Source organism: Hemitrygon akajei, chromosome 5, assembly GCF_048418815.1.
Source record: "Hemitrygon akajei chromosome 5, sHemAka1.3, whole genome shotgun sequence".
NCBI classification, from domain to species: Eukaryota; Metazoa; Chordata; class Chondrichthyes; order Myliobatiformes; family Dasyatidae; genus Hemitrygon; species Hemitrygon akajei.
The window spans coordinates 147,610,206-147,633,378 of record NC_133128.1 but is presented as its reverse complement, the minus strand read 5'-3'; the positions used below and the strand labels follow the sequence as shown (position 1 = coordinate 147,633,378).

At 41.8% G+C, this 23,173-nt stretch overlaps 1 protein-coding gene across 3 annotated transcripts in view; it reads left to right on the top strand.

Moving 5' to 3' along the window:
• The window catches only part of LOC140728286 (collagen alpha-3(VI) chain-like), a 64,025-nt gene extending 43,151 nt beyond the window's left edge, over positions 1–20,874 (top strand). For 2 of the 3 annotated variants that reach the window (XM_073046789.1, XM_073046787.1), the window contains exons 7-10: positions 570–1,175; positions 5,459–6,043; positions 15,435–16,019; positions 20,295–20,874. In XM_073046789.1, coding sequence (XP_072902890.1) covers positions 570–1,175; positions 5,459–6,043; positions 15,435–16,019; positions 20,295–20,302 — 1,784 coding nt within the window. In that variant the 3' untranslated portion in view covers positions 20,303–20,874. The remainder of the gene's footprint in view (positions 1–569; positions 1,176–5,458; positions 6,044–15,434; positions 16,020–20,294) is intronic. The other variant, XM_073046788.1, reaches the window with a different exon arrangement.
• Positions 20,875–23,173: the final 2,299 nt, after the last annotated feature.

Genomic DNA, 23,173 nt, shown 5'->3' with positions numbered 1-23,173 from the left:
GAAGATCATTGGAGCATTAATAGTAGAATAAATAATTTTATCCAAACTTGTACTAAATGCCTTTTTAAGGATTGCTGAGGAAATAGTTGATAGCTACATGTAAAAGTTAAAGTAAATTTCATTATAAGGAACATTGTTCATTGAAAAACCGTACTGTGTTAGAAAAATGGGGCAATCTATATCACAGACACCAGGGTTACTCGAATAAATATTTCCTTGCTATACAGTTCTGTTCCTGGAGTTCTAACTCAGACAGGTATGGATATAGCTAGTATTTTTACTCATCTGACAGCTTTTTTTCCCATTCAATCAAATAATGGTGCAAATATGCCCCATTGCAAATTGAATGTGAGGCTGATCTACGGTGTTTTGCATGGAATACAAGAATACAATCTAAGCCTACACCCTCAGCTCTTGTTTTTTCCTGGCAGATTAAAGGGATTTGTATTCATATAGCGTGACTTTGAAACTTAGTATAGATGAGGAAGCAAAAAGAAATTTAGTTCAAATTTCACCAATGCATTTTTAAGGATGTATCTTAACTGCAAAACTAATGGCTGTTGTCTTAGTAGAAAACGTTGATACCCAGGAGCGAGACATTGTGTTCTTGATTGATGGCTCATTGGGAACCGCTGCTTCATTTCCTTTTGTCCGAGAGTTTCTCCGTGGCATCATTGAACAGCTCAACATCGGGGAGAACATGAATCACGTTGCGGTGGTGCAGTACAGTGACAGGACAAGAGTCGAGTTTCCCCTGAATGCCTACTTGAACAAAGATGATGTTCTGGCTGCAGTGGAGAACGTGAGGCCGGTAGGTGGAAGAGGGCTGAACACGGGGGCTGCAATAGAGCATGTCATCGAGAACGTCTTCTCCAGGGCCGCTGGGGGCAGGCGAGCCACCAATGTACCACAGATCTTGGTCCTTCTCATTTCTGGAAAGTCAAAAGACAATGTAAGGGAGGCAGCAGATGCATTGAAGAGAGCTGCCATCGTTGCCTTTGTCGTAGGCGCTGCAGATGCAGATGGCCACGAGCTGCGGGAGATTGCATACTCTCCCAGACTGCTGTTTGCGGTCCAAGACTTCAAGTCACTTCATGAGATCCAGGATCAGCTGCTTCAGCCCTTGAAGACCCTCATCATTGAAGTCATTAAAATGCCAGCTGGAGTTAAGGAAGGTATATTTGATTAATTTTCAACTGCCTTTCCACACCAAATGTATGAAGTAACCAATTCAGATGTCATGACACAGACTCTAAGTGCACTGGCTTAAGGAGCCTGCAGTGCAGTGAGGTGAAATGCTGCCAGTTTGAGCTGATATTAATCTGACAGCATACTGCACCATCCTTCAAGGTATAATAGCTTGCCAACACTCGCAGCTAAGGCTCACACATTAGAAATAGCCACATTAAGGAGTAATTAAAGTCTAGCCCGAGTAGCAGCAAATTGTTTAGTGACTCATTTCAGTAACTCACTAAATTCCATGGAAAGGCGTGTGTCTGTGGTGACACAGGTGAGGAACTTGGGAAAATGGTGGTAGCATAGCAACAAGCTTTCCATAGAGACTGAAAAAGAAACATCACTGAGAATCACTGAGAGAGAAACTGAGCACAGAAATACCCCGAACCAAGGGAACTAAAAGGTACGAAAGAAATATTCAATGTAAGTGCCAAGGAGTAAAAATGCAAACATAACAGAAAGAACCTTGTCAAGAAAGTACTACTGAGTAAAGTAGGAAGCATATCAATAAACAGAAAACATAACGCACTGTAGGAGTGGAAAAGAACTTAGAATCATAGAATTATAGAAAAGTCAAACATGGAAATAGGCCCTTTGGCTGATAAAGCCAGTGCTGAATCATTTAAACTGCCTGCTCCCATCAACCCGTACCTGAACCACAGCCCTCCATACCCCTGCCACCAATACACCTATCCAAACTTCTCTTAAACATTGAAATCGAGCTCGCATACACCACTTGGACTGGCAACTCGTTCAATTCCCTTACAACCCTCTGAGTGAAGAAACTCCCCCCTCATGTTCCCCTTAAACTTTTCACCTTTCATCCTTAATCCATGACCTCTAGTTGAAGTCCCACCCAACCTCAGTAGAGTGAGCCCTGCTTGTCTGTATTAAATTCCATCTGCCATTTTACAACCTATTTTTCCAGCTGGCCCAGATCCAATTGCAAGTTCTGATACTCTGGCTTGCCGGTCCCCAAGCTTGGCGTTATCTGCAGATTTGCTGATCCAGTTAACCATATTATTATCCAGATCACTGATATAGATGCAAACAACAACAGAGCCAACACTGATCCCTGCAGCTCTTCACTAGTCATAAGCCTCCAGTCAGAGAGGCAGCCACGTATCACCACTCTCCGGCTTCTCCCACAAAGACAATGTCTAATCCAATTTATTACATCATCTTGAATGCCAAGTGACTGAACCTCCCTGACCAACCTCCTATGTGGGAAATTGTTAAATGCCTTGAAAACGTCCATGTAGACAACATCCATTGCCTAGCCTTCATCAACTTCCCTGGAAACTTCCTCCAAAAGCTCTATAATATTGATTAGACATGACCTAGCATGCTCAAAGCCATGCTGACTATCCCTAATCAATCCCTTCCAATGAAAATACTCATATATCTAGTCCCTGAGAATGCCTTCCAATAACTTTCCTACTAGTAATGTCAGGATCACTGGCCTATAATTTTCGGGTTTATTTTTAGAGCCTTTCTTAAACAGCAGAACAACATTAGCTAACCTCCAACCTTCTGATACCTCACCTGTCATTAAGGATGATTTAAATACCTCTACTAGGGCCCCTGCAATTTCTGCACTTGCCTCCCACAGTGTCCGGGGAACACCTAATCAGACACTGGGGATTTATGCACCCTAATTTGCCTCAAGACAGCAAACACCTCTTCCTCAGTAATCTGTATTGGGTCCATGTCCTCGCTGCTGTTCTGCTCACTTCTATAGACTATGTGTAAGTCTCCCGAATAAATACAAGTGTAAAAAAAAATCCATTTAAGATCTCTCCAATCTCTATTGGCTCCACATATAGATTATTGTTCTGATCTTCCAGAAGACCAATTTTGTCCTTTGCAATCCTTTTGCTCTTAACATATCTGTAGAAGCCCTTAGGCTTGTCTGCAGGGAAAGCCTCATGACTTTTTTAGCCCTCTTGAGTTGTGTCTCTTGCATTTCTTATACTCTACAAGTACCTCATTTGTTCCTACTTGCCTATACTTGCTATGCCCCTCTTTTTTTTCTTAACGAAGGCCTCAACATCTCTTGAAAATCAACTTTCACTATACCTCTTATCTTTACCTTTTATTCCAATAAGCACATACAATCTTTGTGCTCTCACAATTTCACTTTTGAAGTCCTCCCACTTACCAAGTACACCTTTGCCAGAAAATAGCCTGTCTCAACCCACACTTGTTAGATCCATACTGATACCATCAAATTTGGCCTTTCTCCAGTGTAGGATATCAACCCACGGACCAGACCAATCTTTGAAACTAATGGCATTATTATCACTAGATGCAAACTGTTCCCCTGCACAAACTTCTGCCACCTGTCCTGCCTCAGATCAGAAGTCACATACACCTTCACTGGGACTTCTATGTACTCATTATGAAAACTTTACTGAACACATTTGACAAAGTCTATCTAGTCCTTTTACTGTATGGGAGTCCCAGTCATATGCGGAAAGTTAAAATCACCTACTATAACAATCTTATGTTTCTTGCAACAGTCTGCAACCTGCAGACTGGTCTATAATATAGCTCCATTAATGTCATCATACCTTTCTTATTCCTCAGCTTCACCTTTAAAGCCTCACTAGGTAAATTCATGACTAAGCACTGCTATGACATTTTTCCTGACTGGTAATGCCTCCCCACCCTCTAATCCCCTTTAATCCCCTCTGGCCTGTTGCATCTAAAGCAACGGAACCCCAGAATATTGAGCTGCCAGTCATGCCCCTCCAGCGAACAAGTCTCACTAATGGCTACAATACCATAATTCCACATATTGATCCATGCACTGAACACATCTGCCTTTCTTACAATACTTCCTGATTTGAAATCTATGCAGCTCAGAATATTAGTTGCACCATGCTCAACCTTTGATTCCTGACTTTGTCAGAGGTCTTAACAACATCTGTCCCCACAACCTCTCCACTATTTGTTCTGGCATTCCAGTTCCAATCCTCCTGCAAATCTAGTTTAAACCCAGTCCCCTTTCCCCCCCTCCCACCCCCCATCGTGTAGTACCAGCAAACCTTCCAACTAAGGTATCAGTCCCTCTCAACTTCAGGTGCAAATCAACCCTGCTGTACAGAACCCTCCTTGTTTAGAAGAGTGCCCAGTGATCCAAAAATCTGACGCCCCCCTTCCTATTCCAACTCCTTAGCCACATGATAACTGTCTGGTCTTCCCATTTCTGGCCTTGCGAGCACATGACATGGCTAGCAATCCTGAGATCACAACCCTAGATGCCGTGTCTTTAACCTAGCATCTAACTCCCTGAACACACTTTACACAACCTTGTCACTCTTCCTACCTGTCATTGGTAACATTACCTTTAGCTGCCCACACTCCTGCTTAAGAATGCTGAAGACTCAATCTGAGATGTCCTGGACCCTGTCACCCAGGAAGCAACATACCATCCAGGAATCTTGTTCTTGTCCACAAACACTCCTTTCTGTTCCCCTAACTCATAAATCCCCTACCAACACAGCTTGCCTCTTCTCCCCTCCCTTCTGAGTCACAGAGCCAGACTCAGTGCCAGAAACTCATAGGGAACAATGTTACATGGAGAATGAAAATGATAAGAAAGGGGAGAATAAAAAAATAAAGAAATATTACTTTGATTACAATGAATGAGGAGGAAGAAAACAGCAGTGGGAATGATGGTGAAATAAATAGAACAAAGTGGAATAAATAGAAAGAGGTTTCTTTGGAATCAACATTATTTATGAAGTTTATTAAGAACTTCTCACAGATGCTGCCTGACCTGCTGAGTTTTTCCAGTGTTGTGTACGTATTATTAAGAATGAAGACTGCCCTTTCTTCCACAACCATCATTAATAGCATCAATTGCTCCATTGAGGGAGATACTATTCTTGGCAGTACTGAGGGAGAAATCAGAGCAGCAGCTTGCTGTTTGGAAGAAGATGGCTGAAGGGGTTGGGTGCCACAGAATTTTGCTGCAAAGGGAAAATGATAAAGGGTAATTTTCAATTGAATGTCCCACCCATTGAGTTACCCTCTGTATTTCCGGTTACATACTATATTGGGAAGGAAAAGAGAGAAATAAGAAATGAAAGGACATAAAAACAAGAATTTTTACTTCATGGCCTTCTGGGAGCTAACAGAACAAGCAGTTTTATGAAGTAAGAGCGACATCACTGGGTAGCCTTTGGTAATAATTACTCTTTCTTTCATATTGCAGGCCATAAGCGAGATATTGTTTTCCTTATTGATGGTTCTTCACATGTGGGAACATTGTTTTATTTAATTCGAGACCTTATTATCAACTTAATCCAAAACTTCAATATTGCACAGGACAAAGATCAAGTATCAGTGGTGCAATATAGTGACAACGTAAGAGTTGAATTTCCTTTAAATGCCTACTCAACTAAAGAGGACCTCTTGGCTGCAGTCAAAAGGCTGCAACTCAAAGGTGGAAGCAAGCTCAAGACGGGAGCAGCACTGGACTTTGTCAGGAGGAACGTCTTCAGCAAGTCCGGTGGGGGAAGAAAGCACTTGGGCATCTCACAAATACTGCTACTCATCACCTCTGGAAAGTCGCAGGATGATGTGAAGCGGCCTTCAGAAGAGCTAAAACAAGCTGGGGTGGTGCCATTCAGCATTGGTGTGGGGGCAGTGGAGGCCAGTGAACTGCGTCAAATTGCATATTCCCCCAAATTGAGTTTTCAGGTTGACAACCACTGGGGTCTTTCTGAGCTGGACCTGCACCTGCTCAGCATCCCGCAAAACACTGAGAATATCCCCATACCACTTGCCATCAGCACAGGTAATTTACAGCTTGTGAAAGCCAGCAATAACTTTGCTTAGTGGGGTAATAGAACTCAATCTTTGAATTGCTTACAATCAGTTTTAGGGGAACAATGCTATTTCAGAGCAACAAGAACTTGGACTACTTGTAATCCTAATACAGTATCAATGGCTTGTCTCCAGCTCCCAATCCCACTGACTCCCATAAGCAATGGGTCCAAAAACCAAGACACCCCTTTACCATCCCAAAGTTCAACCACTCCCAATCCAGTCCTGGTCACATCGCAGGCCAGTAGCTGACCATCTTCTTTTCCCTTGAATGTAAGTCCAACCAGTCACAGTTCGCCATCAAGGCTTTGGTAAACAGAAAATCAGCAATATGGCACCATCATGAGGTAGTGCTTGATGCTAAAGTGATTCGTAATGCAAACAAACGGTGAGAATAAAATATTAGAATCAGTACATTCAAATGTCATGACAGTTACACTACACACAAGCTGAGAAAAATGAACATAATCCAAGGAGTTATACCAAGGCCAGAGTGGTGTAGACTAGACCAACTATTGATAATTAGATAATCTCCTTCTTGGCTGTCCTAGTTTGCTACAGTTTTAGTCTGTTCTGCTATGTAACACACACAAAATGCTGGAAGAACACAGCAGTCCAGGCAGCATTTTGGTTTCCCCCGAACCATCGACTGTGCTTTTTTCATAGATGCTGCTTGGCATGCTGAGTTGCTTCAGCATTTTGTGTGTGTTGCTCGGATTCCCAGCGTCTGCAGTTTGTTTCTTGCTAGTGATGCTGCTGTATATCGAGTGTCATGAATAAAGCGGATGAGATTACAGCATGAGTCAGCACTTGGAGCTATGATGTTGTGGCTACCATAGAGACTTGGATGGTGCAGGGGCAGGAATGGCTACTTCAAGTGCCAGGCTTTAGATTCTTTAGAGAGGATAGGGAGCGAGGCAAAAGAGGTGGGGGCGTGGCAGTGATGATCAGAGATAGTGTCACGGCTGCAGAAAAGGAGGAAGTCATGGAGGGGTGGTCTATGGAGTCTCTGTGGGTGGAAGTTAGGAATAGGAAGGGGTCAATAACTCTACTGGGTGTTTTTTATAGAATAGTAACAGGGACATCGAAGAGCAGATGGGGAGACAGATTCTGGAAAGGAGTAATAATAACAGGATTGTTGTGGTGGGAGATGATTTTATTTTCCCAAATATTGATTGACATCTCCCTAGAGCGAGGGGTTTAGATGGGGTAGAGTTTGTTAGGTCTGTTCAGGAAGGTTTCTTGACACAATATGTAGATAAGTCTACAAGAGGAGAGGCTGTACTTGATCTGGCATTGGGAAGTGAACCTGGTCAGATGTCAGGTCTCGTAGTGGGAGAGCATTTTGGAGATAGTGATCACAATTGTATCTCCTTTACCACAGCATTGGAGAGGGATAGGAACAGACAAATCAGGGAAATGTTTAATTGGAGTAATGGGAAATATGAGGCTATCAGGCAGGAACTTGGAAGCATAAATTGGAAACAGATGTCCTCAGGGAAACATATGGAAGAAATGTGGCAAATGTTCAGGGGATATATGCGTAGGGTTCTGCGTAGGTACGTTACAATGAGGCATGGAAAGGATGGTAGGGTGCAAGACCCATGGTGTACAAAGGCTGTTGTAAATCTAGTCAAGAAGAAGAGCTTACGAAAGGTTCAAAATACTAGGTAATGATAGGGGTCTATAAGATTATAAGGCCAGCAGGAAGGAGCTTAAGAATGAAATTAAGAGAGCCAGAAGGGGCCGTGAGAAGGCATTGGCGGACAGGATTAAGGAAAACCCCAAGGCATTCTACAAGTATGTGAAGAGCAAGAGGATAAGATGTGAGAGAATAGGACCAATCAAGTGTGACAGTGGAAAAGTGTGTATGGAACCAGAGGACATAGCGGAGGTATTTAGTGAATACTTTGCTTCGGTATTCACTACGGAAAAGGGGCTTGGCGATTGTAGGGATGACTTGTAGTGGACTAAAAAGCTTGAGAATGTAGATGTTAAGGAAGGGGATGTGCTGGAGCTTTTGGAAAGCATGAAGTTGGATAAGTTACCAGGACTGGATGAAATGTACCCCAGGCTACTGTGGGAAGCAAGGGAGGAGATTGCAGAGCCTCTGACAATGACCTTTACATCATCAATGAGGTCAGGAGAGATTCCGGTGGATTGGAGGGTTGCAAAAGTTGTTCCCTTATTCAAGAAAGTGAGTAGGGATAGCCCAGAAAATTATAGGCCAGTGAGTCTTACCTCAGTGGTTGGTAAGTAATGGAGAAGATCCTGAGAGGCAGGATATATGAACATTTGGAGAGGCATAATATGATTAGGAATAGTCAGCATGGTTTTGTCAAAGGCAGGTTGTGCCTTATGAGCCTGATTGAATTTTTTGAAGATGTGACTAAAAACATTGATGAAGGTAGAGCCATAGATGTAGTGTATATGGATTTTAGCAAGGCATTTGATAAGGTACCCCATGAGAGGCTTATTGAGAGAGTAAGGAGGCATGGGATCCATGGGGACGTTGCTTTGTGGATCCAGATTTGGCTTGCCCACAGAAAGCAAAGAACGGTTGCAGATGGGTTATATTCTGTATGGAGGTCAGTGACCAGTCGTGTACCTCAGGGATCTGTTCTGGGACTCCTACACTTTGTGATTTTTATAAATGACCTGGATGAGGAAGTGGAGGGATGGGTTAGTAAATTTGCTGATGACACAAAGGTTGGGGGTGTTGTGGATAGTGTGGAGGGCTGTCAGAGGTTACAACGGGACATTGATAGGATGCAAAACTGGGCTGAGAAATAGCAGATAGAGTTCAACCTAGATAAGTGTGAGGTAGTTCATTTTGGTAGGTCCAATATGATGGCAGAATATAGCATTAATGGTAAGACTCTTGGCAGGATCAGAGGGATCTTGGGGTCCGAGTCCATAGGACTCTCAAATCTGCAACACAGGTTGACTCTGTGGTTAAGAAGGCATACGGTGCATTGGCCTTCATCAATTGTGGGATAGAGTTTAAGAGCCGAGAGGTAATGTTGCAGCTCTATAGGACCCTGGTCAGACCCCACTTGGAGTACTGTGCTCAGTTCTGGTCACCTCACTACAGGAAGGATGTGGAAATATAGAAATGGTGCAGAGGAAATTTACAAGGATGTTGCCTGGATTGGGGAGCATGCCTTATGAGAATAGGTTGAGTGAACTCGGCCTTTTCTCCTTGGAGTGACGGAGGATGAGAGGTGACCAGAGAGGCATTGATTGTGTGGATAGTCAGAGGCTTTTCCCCAGAGCTGAAATGGCTAGTACAAGAGGGCATAGTTTTAAGGTGCTTAGAAGTAGGTACAGAGGAGATGTCAGGGGTAAGTTTTTTATGCCGTAGTGGTGAGTGCGGGGAATGGGCTGCTGGCGGTGGTGGAGGAGGAGGAAACGATAGGGTCTTTTAAGAGACTCTTGGATGGCTACATGGAGCTTAGAAAAATAGAAGCTATGGGTAAGGCCTGGGTAGTCTTAAGGTAGGGATGTTCGGCACAGCTTTGTGGACCCAAGGGTTTCTTTTGTAGGTTTTTTATGTTTCTATTTGCTTTCCATGCACTCCAAGCCACACTGCAAAAGCTCTTGGAACTCTCAAAAACAAACCTCTTGTGAATGTCCAAACAAATCATTTTGATATTGGTTACTGCTGCTGTTTTATGATTCACTTGTTTTTTCAGCTCATTTGTTTCTTATTTCTCTTATTACTCTGCTGTGGACCTGTTGCTCCAGTAGGCAAATTGAAGCAGATCCAAGTTGCTTTTCAGACAGGAGTTGGTATGTTTCATCTCCAGCCTCTCTTACTACTTCATCCCTGTGGATGGAAGTGCTAGTGAACGACAGTCATTAAGGCAGGTTATCATATTCTTCTTAGGCACCGGTATAAGTGAAGTCCGCTTGAAGCAGGTGGGTACCTCAGACTGCTGAAGTGAGAGGTTAAAGATCTCAGTGAACACTCCAGCCAATTGATTAGCATAGGCCTTTAGTACTTGGCCAGGTACCCTGTCTGAGCTGGATGCTTTTCCTGGGTTCACCCTCCTGAAGGCTGCTTGCCTGTCAGCCTCAGAGACATCAGGGGATCATCGGGGACTGAGAGAGTCCATGATGGTTCCTTCACATTTTGACAGTCAAAGCGAGCAAAGAAGACATTGCGCTCATCTGGAAGTGAAGATCTGTTGTCGGATATTTCTCTTGATTTAACTTCATAAAGGGTAATATCATTCAAGCCCTGTATCAAGCCTCTGTAGAGCATCTTGCGTTGATTCAGGTTTAGTCCGGAATTGTCACTTCACCTGTGAGTTGGCTTTCCAGAGATTGTACTGGGCCTCATTTAACTTCCTTGGTAACCAGATTTGAACGTCTCTGATCTGGCTCTCAGCAAATTGCATATCTCATAGTTCATCCAGGCTCCTGGTTGGGGAAGACTCGGAATGATTTTATGGGGACACACTTATCTACAACTGTTTTAATGAAGTCTGTGACAAAAATGGTGTATTCATTCAGATCTGCAGATGAATCTTTGAACACGACCTAGTCCACCAACCCAAAGTAATCCCATAGACATTCCGCTGCTTTCTGTGACCACCTCTTCATTTTCCTACTCTTGAGCTTTGCTCTTTAGCCTTTGCCTGTATGCAGGTAGGAAGGAGAAGGACAGCCAAGTGATCCAATTTACTGAAATGTGGCCTGGACACGGAATGGTAGGCATTTCTTATCTTAATATAGCAGTTGTCAAGGATATTGGAACATTTGGTGCTATTGATTATAAGCTGATGGTAATTATGCAGGGTCGAATTCCCCAACTATGATTTGAAATGCATCTGGCTAGATTGTTTCTAGTTTGGAAATGGCATCATGCAGTATCTGACACACCTGATTATTGTCAGCCACTGGTGGGATGTAAACTGCGGTTAGGATTATGGAGGAGAACTCCCTAGGTAAATAGTACAGATGGCATTTGACCACTAAATGTTCAAGGTCGGAGTTTAGCAAAACTGCCACATTGAATCACCTCTGAGAGATAATTATGAAACACACACCTTCATCTTTCGCCTTTCCTAAAGCAGTAGTTTGGTCCATCCTGTGTATATTGATGCCTTTAGATCTGATCACCATTTCTGGCATGCTGGGAGTAGGCCATGTCTTGATCACACATAATGTACAGCAGTCTCTCATTTCCCTCCAATATAGTAGTCATGCCCTCAGATGCTGGGTAGAAGGATCATATTCCTCTGGGTTTTAGCCTAACTTGGTGTCCCACTCCTCCGCCACACTTCCGGCTAGGGTGATGAACCTTCTTTTGCGTAAAGGTGCTGTACCTGCTTGGTCTGCCGAGTCATTTAGCAGATCGTGAAATCTGTAGTTCATTACGTCGATTTAAAAGTACATTACTTAAAGAGAAATTACACACTGCAGATTGCAGTGAGAGTAGTTCAAAAGAGATCCTGTCTATTTGGAAGTATTGTAGCCCACAGAACGTTGCCGTGGTTCACTTGCGCTATCTTGCAATCATTTGGCCCACACAAGCAGTTCAGTAATAGATACCTACTGCAAGTTATTCTCTTCCTTATACAGTATTTACTTTCTGCCCAGTATGAAGTAAGTGAGCTCACACTGGTAGGCACCCCAACAGTGAAGTTGATGTTACCAATTTGCACTACAGTCCAGCTTGCGGCAATCATACTTTTCTGTTCCGCAAGACATTATTACAGTATTTAGCTCTATATCATTTGATGTTGCCTTCATGAAACCACAGTCTGTACCATTCACACACCCTCCTTGGTCATCATGAATTTGGTCCTCCTACACCTCCCAGCACCACTGCCATGATCATAATATTGTCCAACTCAATGCCCAACTTCAGGTAAGATGTAGCGTCGAAATTGGTGTGGTCTGATTAATCAACAAAGGAACAGGAATAAGGGTAAAGAGCTGAAGTAGAATGTGAAGATCTCTCTCTCTCTCTTTCTCTTCCTCTCTCTCTCTCCCTCCCCACTCTCTTTCTCTCTCTCTCTCTTCCTCACTCTCTCTCACTCTCTCTCTCTCTTCCTCCTCCTTTCCCCTATTATTATTTTCGGATAGTGCAGTTTCTCTCAATTCTTCAGTCCTTCAGGTTCATCTCAGTCAGTCTTGGTCATTTAGGAGCAATTGGAGAATGGAGTCAGTCAAACCAAGACTAGGCCTCAAGGTTAACTGCTCTTCTCCAGGGGCTCCTCAAATCTCTCTCATTGGAGTATCTCATCCAAAAAAAAACTGTGTAATGCAATCAATGCAGTAACCAAGCTATTTGATAACGGACCACAAAACCTTCAATGGTGGTGTGAAGTAAATTGGGGATATGCAAACCACCAGAATCAGAGGAATGGAAATGGAGAAAAATGAAGGACACCTGACTGCAGGTTAATACAGAGGCTGGGATAAGCCCAGAGGAAGATTCAAACATGAGAACTTATAATTCCAAATATTGCATCAACATCTAAAAAGAATCATCTGTAAAAACTTATATAAAAATCTCAGAATCATAGAATAGCTACTGTATAGAGGAAAACCAATTGGTCCATTAAGTCTGGACCTGCACTCTGTAAAAACACTTCTGCAATACACTCTTCCATATCTTCTCCCTGCAATTGTTTTTTACTCATGGATGTCTAAAATGTGCTTCCTGACATGGTGATAGAGGCAAATACATTTGAGGCTTTTAAGAGGTGTTTGGATACGTACTTGGATATAAGGAAGATGGAGGTATATGGACTGTATGTAGGACGGATTTGTGTTTGGGTGTTTTTGATTTGCATTTCAGATGGTTTAGCACAACATTGTGGGCCAAATGGCCTGTTCCTGTGCTGTACTGTTCTATGTTGCATGGTCAGATACTCAGCTGGCTCTCATTTGAACCATATTTGAATCGTTCTCCACTGTTAACTCTGACAATGCATTCCAGATTCCTACCACTTAATAAATACCTAAAATAAATCCTCAGGCAAACATTTTCCTTTTGCCAATAACTTTCATAACTTTTCCTTTGGCCTTTCAGCAATGTTAACAATTTTGCTTTATCTAATCTTTCTATACCCTTTGTGATTTTAAATATCACTATCAGAATCCCACATAGTTCATTTGTTCCAGTGAACAACCAGGTTTTTGCTTTCTATCTGAATAATTAATATCCTTCATCACTGGAATAATTTGAGTAAATCTCTTCTTCACTTCTCTAAAGCCATCCTAAAGCATGGGACATGAGATCAAAGTTTTATAAAGTTTCTTCATGACTTTCTTGTTCTTGCACTTTATGCCTTGGTTTATAGAGCCTAGTATCTAATATGCTTTTTTACCCAAATTTAGCAGACTGTACACATATTGTATATAATCAGATCACTTTGTTCTTATACCCCTTTTAAAATAGTACTCTGCCTCTCATATTGCTGCTTTCCATTTTCCTTCCATTTCCTAGCAGTAAACTTCATCTGCCATCTACTTGCCAATTCAGTTGGACTGTCTAAATCTCTTCGATTTGCTGTCCTATTTGTTAGTGAGCCTTCAAATTTTGTTACATTCTGCAAATCTGGAATTTATATCCAAGTTCAATTCCTTCATAAAAACTGTAAATATTAAACAGAATAATGGTTCTTTAGATGTCTGCAATGTACAATTCCATTCTCTAAATACAAACTTCCTGTTTCATGTTACTTAACCAATTTTTGACGCAGGGTGCAATATCCCCTTTATTCCAACGAACTTCAATATTGAGGTCAGGCCCGCTAGGTGACACTTCGTCAAATGCCTTTTGGAAGTCTATATGTACCACATCAATTTCATGTCAATAGACAATAGACAATAGGTGCAGAAGTAGACCATTCGGCCCTTCGAGCCTGCACCACCATTCTGAGATCATGGCTGATCATCTACTATCAATACCCGGTTCCTGCCTTGTCCCCATATCCCTTGATTCCCCTATCCATAAGATACCTATCTAGCTCCTTCTTGAAAGCATCCAGAGAATTGGCCTCCACTGCCTTCTGAGGCAGTGCATTCCTGACCCCCACAACTCTCTGGGAGAAGAAGTTTTTCCTTAACTCTGTCCTAAATGAGCTACCCCTTATTCTCAAACCATGCCCTCTGGTACTGGACTCTCCCAGCGTCTGGAACATATTTCCTGCCTCTATCTTGTCCAATCTCTTAATAATCTTATATGTTGCAATCAGATCCCCTCTCAGTCTCCTTAATTCCAGCGTGTACAAACCTATTCTCTCTAACGTCTCTGCGTAAGACAGTCCGGACATCCCAGGAATTAACCTCGTGAATCTATGCTGCACTTCCTCTACAGCCAGGATGTCCTTCCTTAACCCTGGAGACCAAAACTGTACACAATACTCCAGGTGTGGTCTCACCAGGGCTCTGTACAAATGCAAAAGGATTTCCTTGCTCTTGTACTCAATTCCCTTTGTAATAAAGGCCAACATTCCATTCGCCTTCTTCACTGCCTGCTGCACTTGCTCATTCACCTTCAGTGACTGATGAACAAGGACTCCTAGATCTCTTTGTATTTCTCCCTTACCTAACTCTACACCGTTCAGATAATAATTTGCCTTCCTGTTCTTACTCCCAAAGTGGATAACCTCACACTTATTCACGTTAAACGTCACCTGCCAAGTATCTGCCCACTCACTCACCCTATCCAAGTCACCCTGAATTCTCCTAACATCCTCATCACATGTCACACTGCCACCCAATTTAGTATCATCAGCAAACTTGCTGATGTTATTCTCAATGCCTACATCCAAATCGTTGACTAAATTGTAAACAGCTGTGGTTTCAATACCGAGCCCTGTGGCACCCCACTAGTCACCACCTGCCGTTCCGAGAAACACCCATTCACCCTTACCCTTTGCTTTCTATCTGCCAACCAGTTTTCTATCCATGTCAATATCTTCCCCCCAATGCCATGAGCTCTGATTTTACCCACCAATCTCCTATGTGGGACCTTATCAAATGCCTTCTGAAAATCGAGGTAATGTCCTTCGATGAAATTCTTTAATCAAGAGTGATGAGATTATAGAGTTAATTACCACAATGAATGGTGTGGGTGTCGGGGCCTAGAGAAACATTCATGAGAAAAGGAAATGGAAGTAGGTAGAGAAAGACAGGAGGAGGCTAAAAATGCAGCATAAATACTGACGGCCTGTATTAAATGTGCTGCAATGTCTATGTAATCTTTTGTATACAAATGTAAGTTATCGCTGTCGAATCTATACTCATGTGACTTAGAGAGGGTCAAAGTCTTTTAGCAAGTTATTAGGCTAGCACAACACAATAATCTTTCAACAAATGACTACTCTCACTTCTTTCAGGTGTCGATAGAAGAGATATAGTTTTCCTCATCGATGGTTCTTCCAAGATTGGAAAAGGGTTTCAAGCAATTCGTAAGTTTATGGCAAAGACGGTTAATAGCTTTGATGTTGGAGAAGGAAAAGTTCAATTTGGTGTGGTCCAGTTCAGTGAAAATCCAAGATCTGAATTCCTTCTAAACGCTCATTCAACTAAGAAAAAAGTTTTGGTCGCTATCAAGAGACTCAAACTGAAGCGTGGCCAAAAAATCAACATTGGCCAGGCACTGGACTATGTCATGAAGAATGTATTTATCAGCTCAGCAGGAAGCAGGATCAACAATGCTGTTCCACAGATTCTAGTTCTCATCACTTCTGGGAAGTCAAATGATGATATTTCACAACAGGCAGATAAATTAAGGCAGCTTGGAATCGTGTTATTTGGGATTGGCCTAAGGAAGGCTGACCAAATGGTACTGGAGCCATTGGTATATTCCCCCACCTTAGCTTTTTCTGTGAAAAACTTCCAGGGTTTGCTCAACATTCAGAATCAACTTCAGCAAATAATAAAGACAGTAGCTGTGGAAGTTATTGAAACTCCGGTTGAAGGTATTTATCCAAGATTTTCTTCTATTTTCTAAAATAGGTTGAATTATTTAAATGGAAAAAGAAGTATTTGCATTTGTTTTCCTGACAGGTGAGTGATCAAAGTGATTCAAATTCTAGCTAGGGTGTCAGCACAGTTCGTTTAACCATCCATAGGCTGAGCACAGGCCACTACAAAAATTCATCCAGTTCCCTCTGATCACAACACAATAATCAAAGAAGGGTTCCTTCCCATTTCATGTACCTTAGAATCATAGAGTCACTATGGAAACAGGCCCTTCAGCCCAACTGGTCCATGCTGACCACATCCTCCCTGTTAGTCCCAGTTGGCTATATTCAACCCAAACCTTCCAGGCCTTTCCCCTCCAAGTACCGTAGATTCCGGACTACAGAGCGCACCTGATTTTAAGCCGCTGGCTCTAATTTTAGAAATAAAATCATTTTTTTAATTGTACAGGCCGCATCGGATTTTAGGCCGCACCGGATTTTCGGCCGCAGGTGTCCCACATTGTAATATGAGATATTTACACAGAAAGATATTACACGTGAGGATTTTTTTAACTTTTAATTAAATCCATATGGTAACAAAAACAAATACATATTGCAAATGCTTTTTTTCGAACCGTGCCCGTACGCGGCTACTTTTAAATATACGTTGCGTATACTTCTTTACTGAACAACATTCCAATATCTCCTAACGACTGGTAAAAAATATATATACTGCAGCCTACCAGGAAAAGTTATTGATACCTTTAACTTAAAAGCAGCGTTCGCTCAGATCCAAAGTCGCTCGCGTAATGCGCTCCCCTCCTCCTTTCCGTTTATCGCAAACGGCATTTAAAAGCAGAGTTCGCTCAGATCCAAAGCCGCTCGCGTAATGCGCTCCCTCCCTCCGTCCCGTTTCATCGCAAACCGGCATTTTCCCACAAGACACCGCGAAACCGGGTGTGACGTCATAGCATCCCGCGATGTAGTACAGAAAACAAATATAGTTTAAACTAAGTAGGTAGCACAATGCTTCAAGTGTTTTCCATGTTGATGAGGGTGAGTACAAATGACTGATTTACAATAATTTAATTGTGAAAGTGTGCTTGATTTATCGTACAATTTCATTGGACCTCTGTGAACTACTCATCAATTTTATTGGTCTACTGTTACGAGGCAAAATGTTTACGAGGCGGCATGAAAAAAATCATGCATTAGCCGCTTCGGATTATTGGCCGCAAAGTTCAAAGCTGTTCAAAATGTGGGAAAAAAGTAGCGGCTTAAAATCCGGAATCTACGGTACTTATCCAAATAGTGCAATTATACCTGCCTCGACAACTTCCACTAGAGGCTCATTCCACGTACTCTGGCAGCTCAGTGCAGGCACTCACTACCCTTTTTGTAAAGAGGGTATCTCTCATTTCTCTTTTAAATCACTCCCCTCCTTATCATGTATCTGTTCCTCTTTAGTTTTGGTTTCCTCAGTCCTGTGCAATAAACAATGACATCCATAGCCCTCGTGATTTTATTAAATTCTACAAGGCCGCCTTTTATTTTATTTTCCGAGGAACAGAGATCCAGCATTGCCCCTAAGTCCAGACAGCACCCTCATAAATCTCTTCTGCACCCTCACCAGCTTGATGATGTTTTGCCTACAATAGGGTAACTAAAACTATAAACAATACTCCAAGTGTGGTTTCACCAACAATTTATATAACTGCAAGATAATGTCCCAACTCCTAACCTTGCAGTCCTGACTGACGAAGGCCAGCCTGCTTAGTGCTTTCCTCACCACTCTGTCTACAATGTGTGGCTGCTTTCAACAAATGGGGCACTTGTACTCCCAGGACCCCTCTTTTCCACAATACTCGTCAGTGCTTTGCTATTCACTGTTCCGGTCCTACCCTGATCTGAACATCCAAAATGCATCACTTCACGTTGATCTATATTGAAATCCATTTGCCATTCCTCAGCCCATCTCCCTAACTGATCAAGATCTCCCTGTAATTCACTGTGATGTACTTCACTGTCAACAAAGCTCCATAATTTTGTATCATCAGCAAATTTACTTTATTAATGAATAGCAGAGGTCCCCACTGGGGTATCCTACTATTCATTGGCCTCTAGTTGGAGAATCAACCTTTAGCAACCATCTTCTGCCTCCTATCATCAGGAAAATTCTGAATCCACCTTGCTAGCTCCCCCAGAATCCCATGCGACCTAGTCTTCCAGATCAGTCTGCCATGTGGGATCTCGACCGTGAGTCTGTTCTGGTGACATTTTGTGTCTTTCTTGTGATCTTACAGACGCCATACGTCATTGGTTATAATACAACAATTTATTTAAGCCACAACCACAAATGTGTTTTTATACAGACTATGTTGTTGATATATACTGAGTGTTCAATTACCTGGTAAAGTTACTTCAAAAGAAGCTTGGACAGCAGCTTCCTAAAAAGCGAACATTTGGGAAAATAATAATGGTTAAAGGAGGCCTTTCTTGTAACTGTTTGAAACTTTGGCTACATTGCATTCCAATGAATATTATAATATATATGATGAGTGAGAGAGTTAGAAGGAAATATCAGAAAGAAAATTTTGAGAAAAAGAAAGAGATTGCTACACCTATGGTCACATTCTTGTTGGTTGTGAGATAGAAACTGCAGGAAAATAAGAAAAACTAAATACTCCTCTTTCCTAACATTCACAAAGCATTTATGATTGACATCAATAGGAAAGGCCTGATTAGCATAGTCCAGTTGTTGTGATATGAAACGTTCCATTAGCATCCAGCTCAGCTTTGAACATTTGAGTTCCTACACTCTTAGTACCATTGCCTAAGTTTGGCCAGTGACTAAAGTGTAATGATCAGCAGAATGAAATTGATATTTGTGGATGGATCAAAATGAAAAGAATGTATGTTTTAGACTTGAGTTAAGTTCACAGCTTGATCCATGTGATTCAAGAAAATAGGCAATAGAAATTAACCTTTTTTGTTCATGGTTACTGGCTTTCTTTGCCCTTTACCAACAGAAGTATAACATATCACCACAGCAATAGTAAACTGCAGTCATTATACCGTTCCAAACAAAGATTTTGCATTCGTTGTTGAACATTGAACAATACAGTGCAGGAACAACCCATGACATTTGTCTGAGCTTGCTGCTAAATTAAACTAATCCATTTGGACCGCACACATTCCATTATTACCCAACCCTCACCTTCCCTGCATATTCATAAAAAGCCTCTTGATTAACAACTATCACAAACAAGAGAGAATCTGCTGGTGCTGGAAAAGCAAACAACACACACAAGATGCTGGAGGAACTCAGCAGGTCAGGCAGCATCTATGGAAAAAAGTACAGTTGAAGTTTTGGAGTCTCAGTCCAAAACGTTGACAGTGCTTTCTTCTGCAGATGCTGCCTGGCTTGCTGAGTTTCTCCAGCATTTTGTATGAATATGACTATCACTTGTTTCCTCATTCACCCCTGGCTGCATGTTCCAGGCACCTATACATCCATGTAAAATAACCTGCCCTACACATCTCTCTTAATCTATTTCCACCCTCCCCCAGTCTCACCCTAATGTTATGCCCTCTGGTATTTGACATTCCTACATGTGGACATAGACTCTGGATGTCTACTTTGTCTATGCCTCTCATAAATTTATTAACTGACCAGGTCTCCCTAAGCCTCAATGATTCAGAGAAAACCATCCAACCATCTAAGATATAGCTTCTCTTTATAGCTTATATGCTCTAATACAGGCAGCATCATACTGACCCCTCTCCAAATCCTTTACATGTTTCCTGTAATAGGATGACCAGAACTGCATGCAAATACTCCATGTACAGACTCCTCAAAGTTTTATATAACTGCAATATGACTTCCTGATGCTTATACAGTATGTCCTTAGTGATGAAGGCAAACATTCCCTATGCCTTCTTCAGAACTTACATATCCACTTTTGGAGAGCCGTGAACTTGGACCCTAAGATCCTAAAGGCATCAAAATCTGTCTTTTATTTTTGCAATGCTGATGATGCATTTCCAGCAGTTTCTTTTTATTCTATTAAATTTCTGATAAGTGTAGTTTTCTTTTAAATGTGTTTTTAGCTCACAACTTCCTACATCCCCACCACCTTCTCCTATTTCCCAGGTTCTAAATCCTCTCTATTTCAGGAAATAATCTATGAACTGTACTGCAGTTGGCACTAATATTTCTGACAGTTAGCTATAAGCATTGGAACTGTAAGTAAAACATTATGAGTAACCCATTTCTTTTTTTCTTTACAGACAAATAAATGACTTTCCGGGTGGCTGTGGCTTTGTGAATTTATTGGTTTATAATAAGCAACCTCCAAACTGTGTGTAGTAACTAGACCAATAAGGCGATCACTGAGAAAGGAATTGGTTCAAACTCAATTGCAAGTCAAGCAGCTGGATTATTACGTCTTTGAGTGTTGTTGTGTTAAGAATTTTAGTCTTTCAGTGATTGCTGCAACTACAAATTTAAAACATTATCTATTCTCTGTATATTTAAAAAGAAACAATCTACAGTTAATGTAAAAACTGGTGTTCACGACTTACCTAGTGTGCATGAGATCAAGAGGCTTCAATGTAAATGCAGTGTAAGATCATGTACTCTGTTACAGTTAGGCCCACTCTGATTATATTTGTATGCTGTTAGAGGAGCTCACACATAATAGTTGTTGAACATCACAGTAATAGTAACACATGTTTCACCTTCTCTGTTAAACTAGGAGTGCCGAGAAGAGTAATCTTTGAAACATAAATATATATAAAAGACAAATATAAAGTTGATATATAAAGTTGATTTTTTTTCCCAAATTAAACATTGCTTTTTGAACCATCACTTCTGGTCTTTTTTTTAGTGTACTTGGCTTTCAGTAAGCTGAGGCTGTCAGACAGAAGATATATGATAAATATTTGTGTCGACACAACTTGTCAACAGTTGATAGATTTAGATCTAGCTCTAGGGTTATAGTATGCCATCTGTAAGATTTGATTGCCAAGTCATTTTGGGAAGTTTCAAACTAATCTAACATCAGTTGAATGTGGGCCTATGATAATGAAGACCTTACCAACTTTAATGCTAAACGTAAATAAACAGTAAAAGTTGATGGAATGACTTGAGCTGAGTTTCTGTATATGAGAAATGGAAATGCCAGAGCAGGTGCTGACAGTCATTATCTCGAAACTGGGGTAACCTCACACCGGCACGCCAAAATACATGAATTTTAACACTGCAGTTACTTCTTCATCTGATGTTAATGCTCGTAAAGTGGGGATGAAATGAGGAGCTCTCATTCACTGTTATGTTGGGTGTGTGAAATGAGAAATAACAGGAATTCCTTCATGAAATAAATATACAGTTCATCTGCACACTCAATACCTGACTTCAGGGACAAAGGTGACGAATAAGATGTTGAAATTGTTATTTATTTCACTTTCATGTTACTGATGCTGTCTGTTTCATCAAGTATCAAGCAACGAGAGGCTTCTCACATAGTTCTTAATTATGCAATCATTATCACTCCTTAAAACAATATATTACACTTCAGCGTTTAATTGAAGCCAGGAAGGGGATAGAGGAGAGATAAGGTTGACAAAGAGGTTGGAAAGTATTATGGTACAAGATAGGGGAAGGATGCTGTAACAAGATGAAGGAGGGGTGGGAGTGTAGGCCAAGGGAGAAGAAGCCCAGGTAGAAAGGTATGTCAGTGATGGGAAGATGGAAGCAGCAGTCTTTGAAAATAGCCTCATGGCCGAAATATCGACTGTTTACTCCACCCCCCCCTCCCCCAAAGTCTGACTTGCTAAGTTCCTCCAGCGTTTTGTGTGTGAAGGTCCAAGTTAGGATGGTCTATCAGAGAAAGGTGATGGAGATACAGTAGGAAGAATCTGGATCAGTAGAAATGCAAGTAAATTGCTACTTCAAAGGGCAGTTGCCTGGGTCCATAGAAGAGACAAGGTAAAAAGATACCTCTTACCCTAGAAAACCAACACAATCACTGAGCTCATCAATTCTGGAGAACTCTGCCTACTCCTGCCCCACTGAAACTGCGTCCTCATACCTCCATTCCATTCTATTCTCCTTCATTTGTTCACTTCCTACCTACATCTGTAGCACATTTTCATGCCCTTGATCTCCTCAATAACTTTTAATTGACTGCTTCATCTTCACCATGGATGTTCAGTCCCTATACAGGTCTATCACCCATCAAGAAGGCCTCAAAGCTCTCTACTTCTTTCTTGACAAAAGAACAAACCAATTTCCCTCCACCATCACCCTCCTCCATTTGGCAGAAATAGTCCTCACCCTCAACAACTTTTCCTTTGGCTCCTCCCACTTTTTCCAAATTCATGGGGTACCATGGACACACACATGGCCCCAGCTGTGCTCACCTCTTCGTTGGCTAGGTAGAACAGTCCATTGTTTGAAAGCTTTCCCAGTAATACTCCCCAGCTCTTCCTCTGCTACACTAATGACTGCATTGATGCTGCTTCATGCACCTACCCCTGAGTTTGTCAATTTCGTCAGCTTCTATGCACCCTGCCTTTAATTTCACTTGGTCCATCTCTGACAGCTCCCCTCCTTTCTTGATCTCTCTGTCTCCATTTCTGGAGATAAACTGCCATCTGACATATTTTATAAACTACTGATTCCCATGGTTATAATGATTATACCTCTTCCTCCTCTATCTCCTATAGAAATTTGATTCCCTTTTTCAGTTCCTTCACCTCAACCACATCTTTTCTCAGGATACAACTTTCTCTTCTAGGACATCAGAGAGGTCCTCCTTCTTCAAAAAATGGGGTTTCCCTCTCTTCACTATTGATGCAGCACACACTCGCATCTCCTCCATTTCCTGAACATTCATGCTTACTCCAACTTTCCACTGCCTTAATAGTGATAGAGTTCCTCTTGACCTTACCTACCACCCCATGAGACTCCACATCCAACACATCATCCTCTGCAACTTCCACCATTTCCAAGAGGATCCCACCACTAAACACATCTTTACCACCCCACCCCACTTTTCCTTTTGCAGTGATCACTCCCACTGGGATTTCCTTGTTCATTTATCCCTACCGTGGCGCTTATCCCAGCAAGCAGCCTAAATTCTGCACATGCTCATACAATTCCTCCA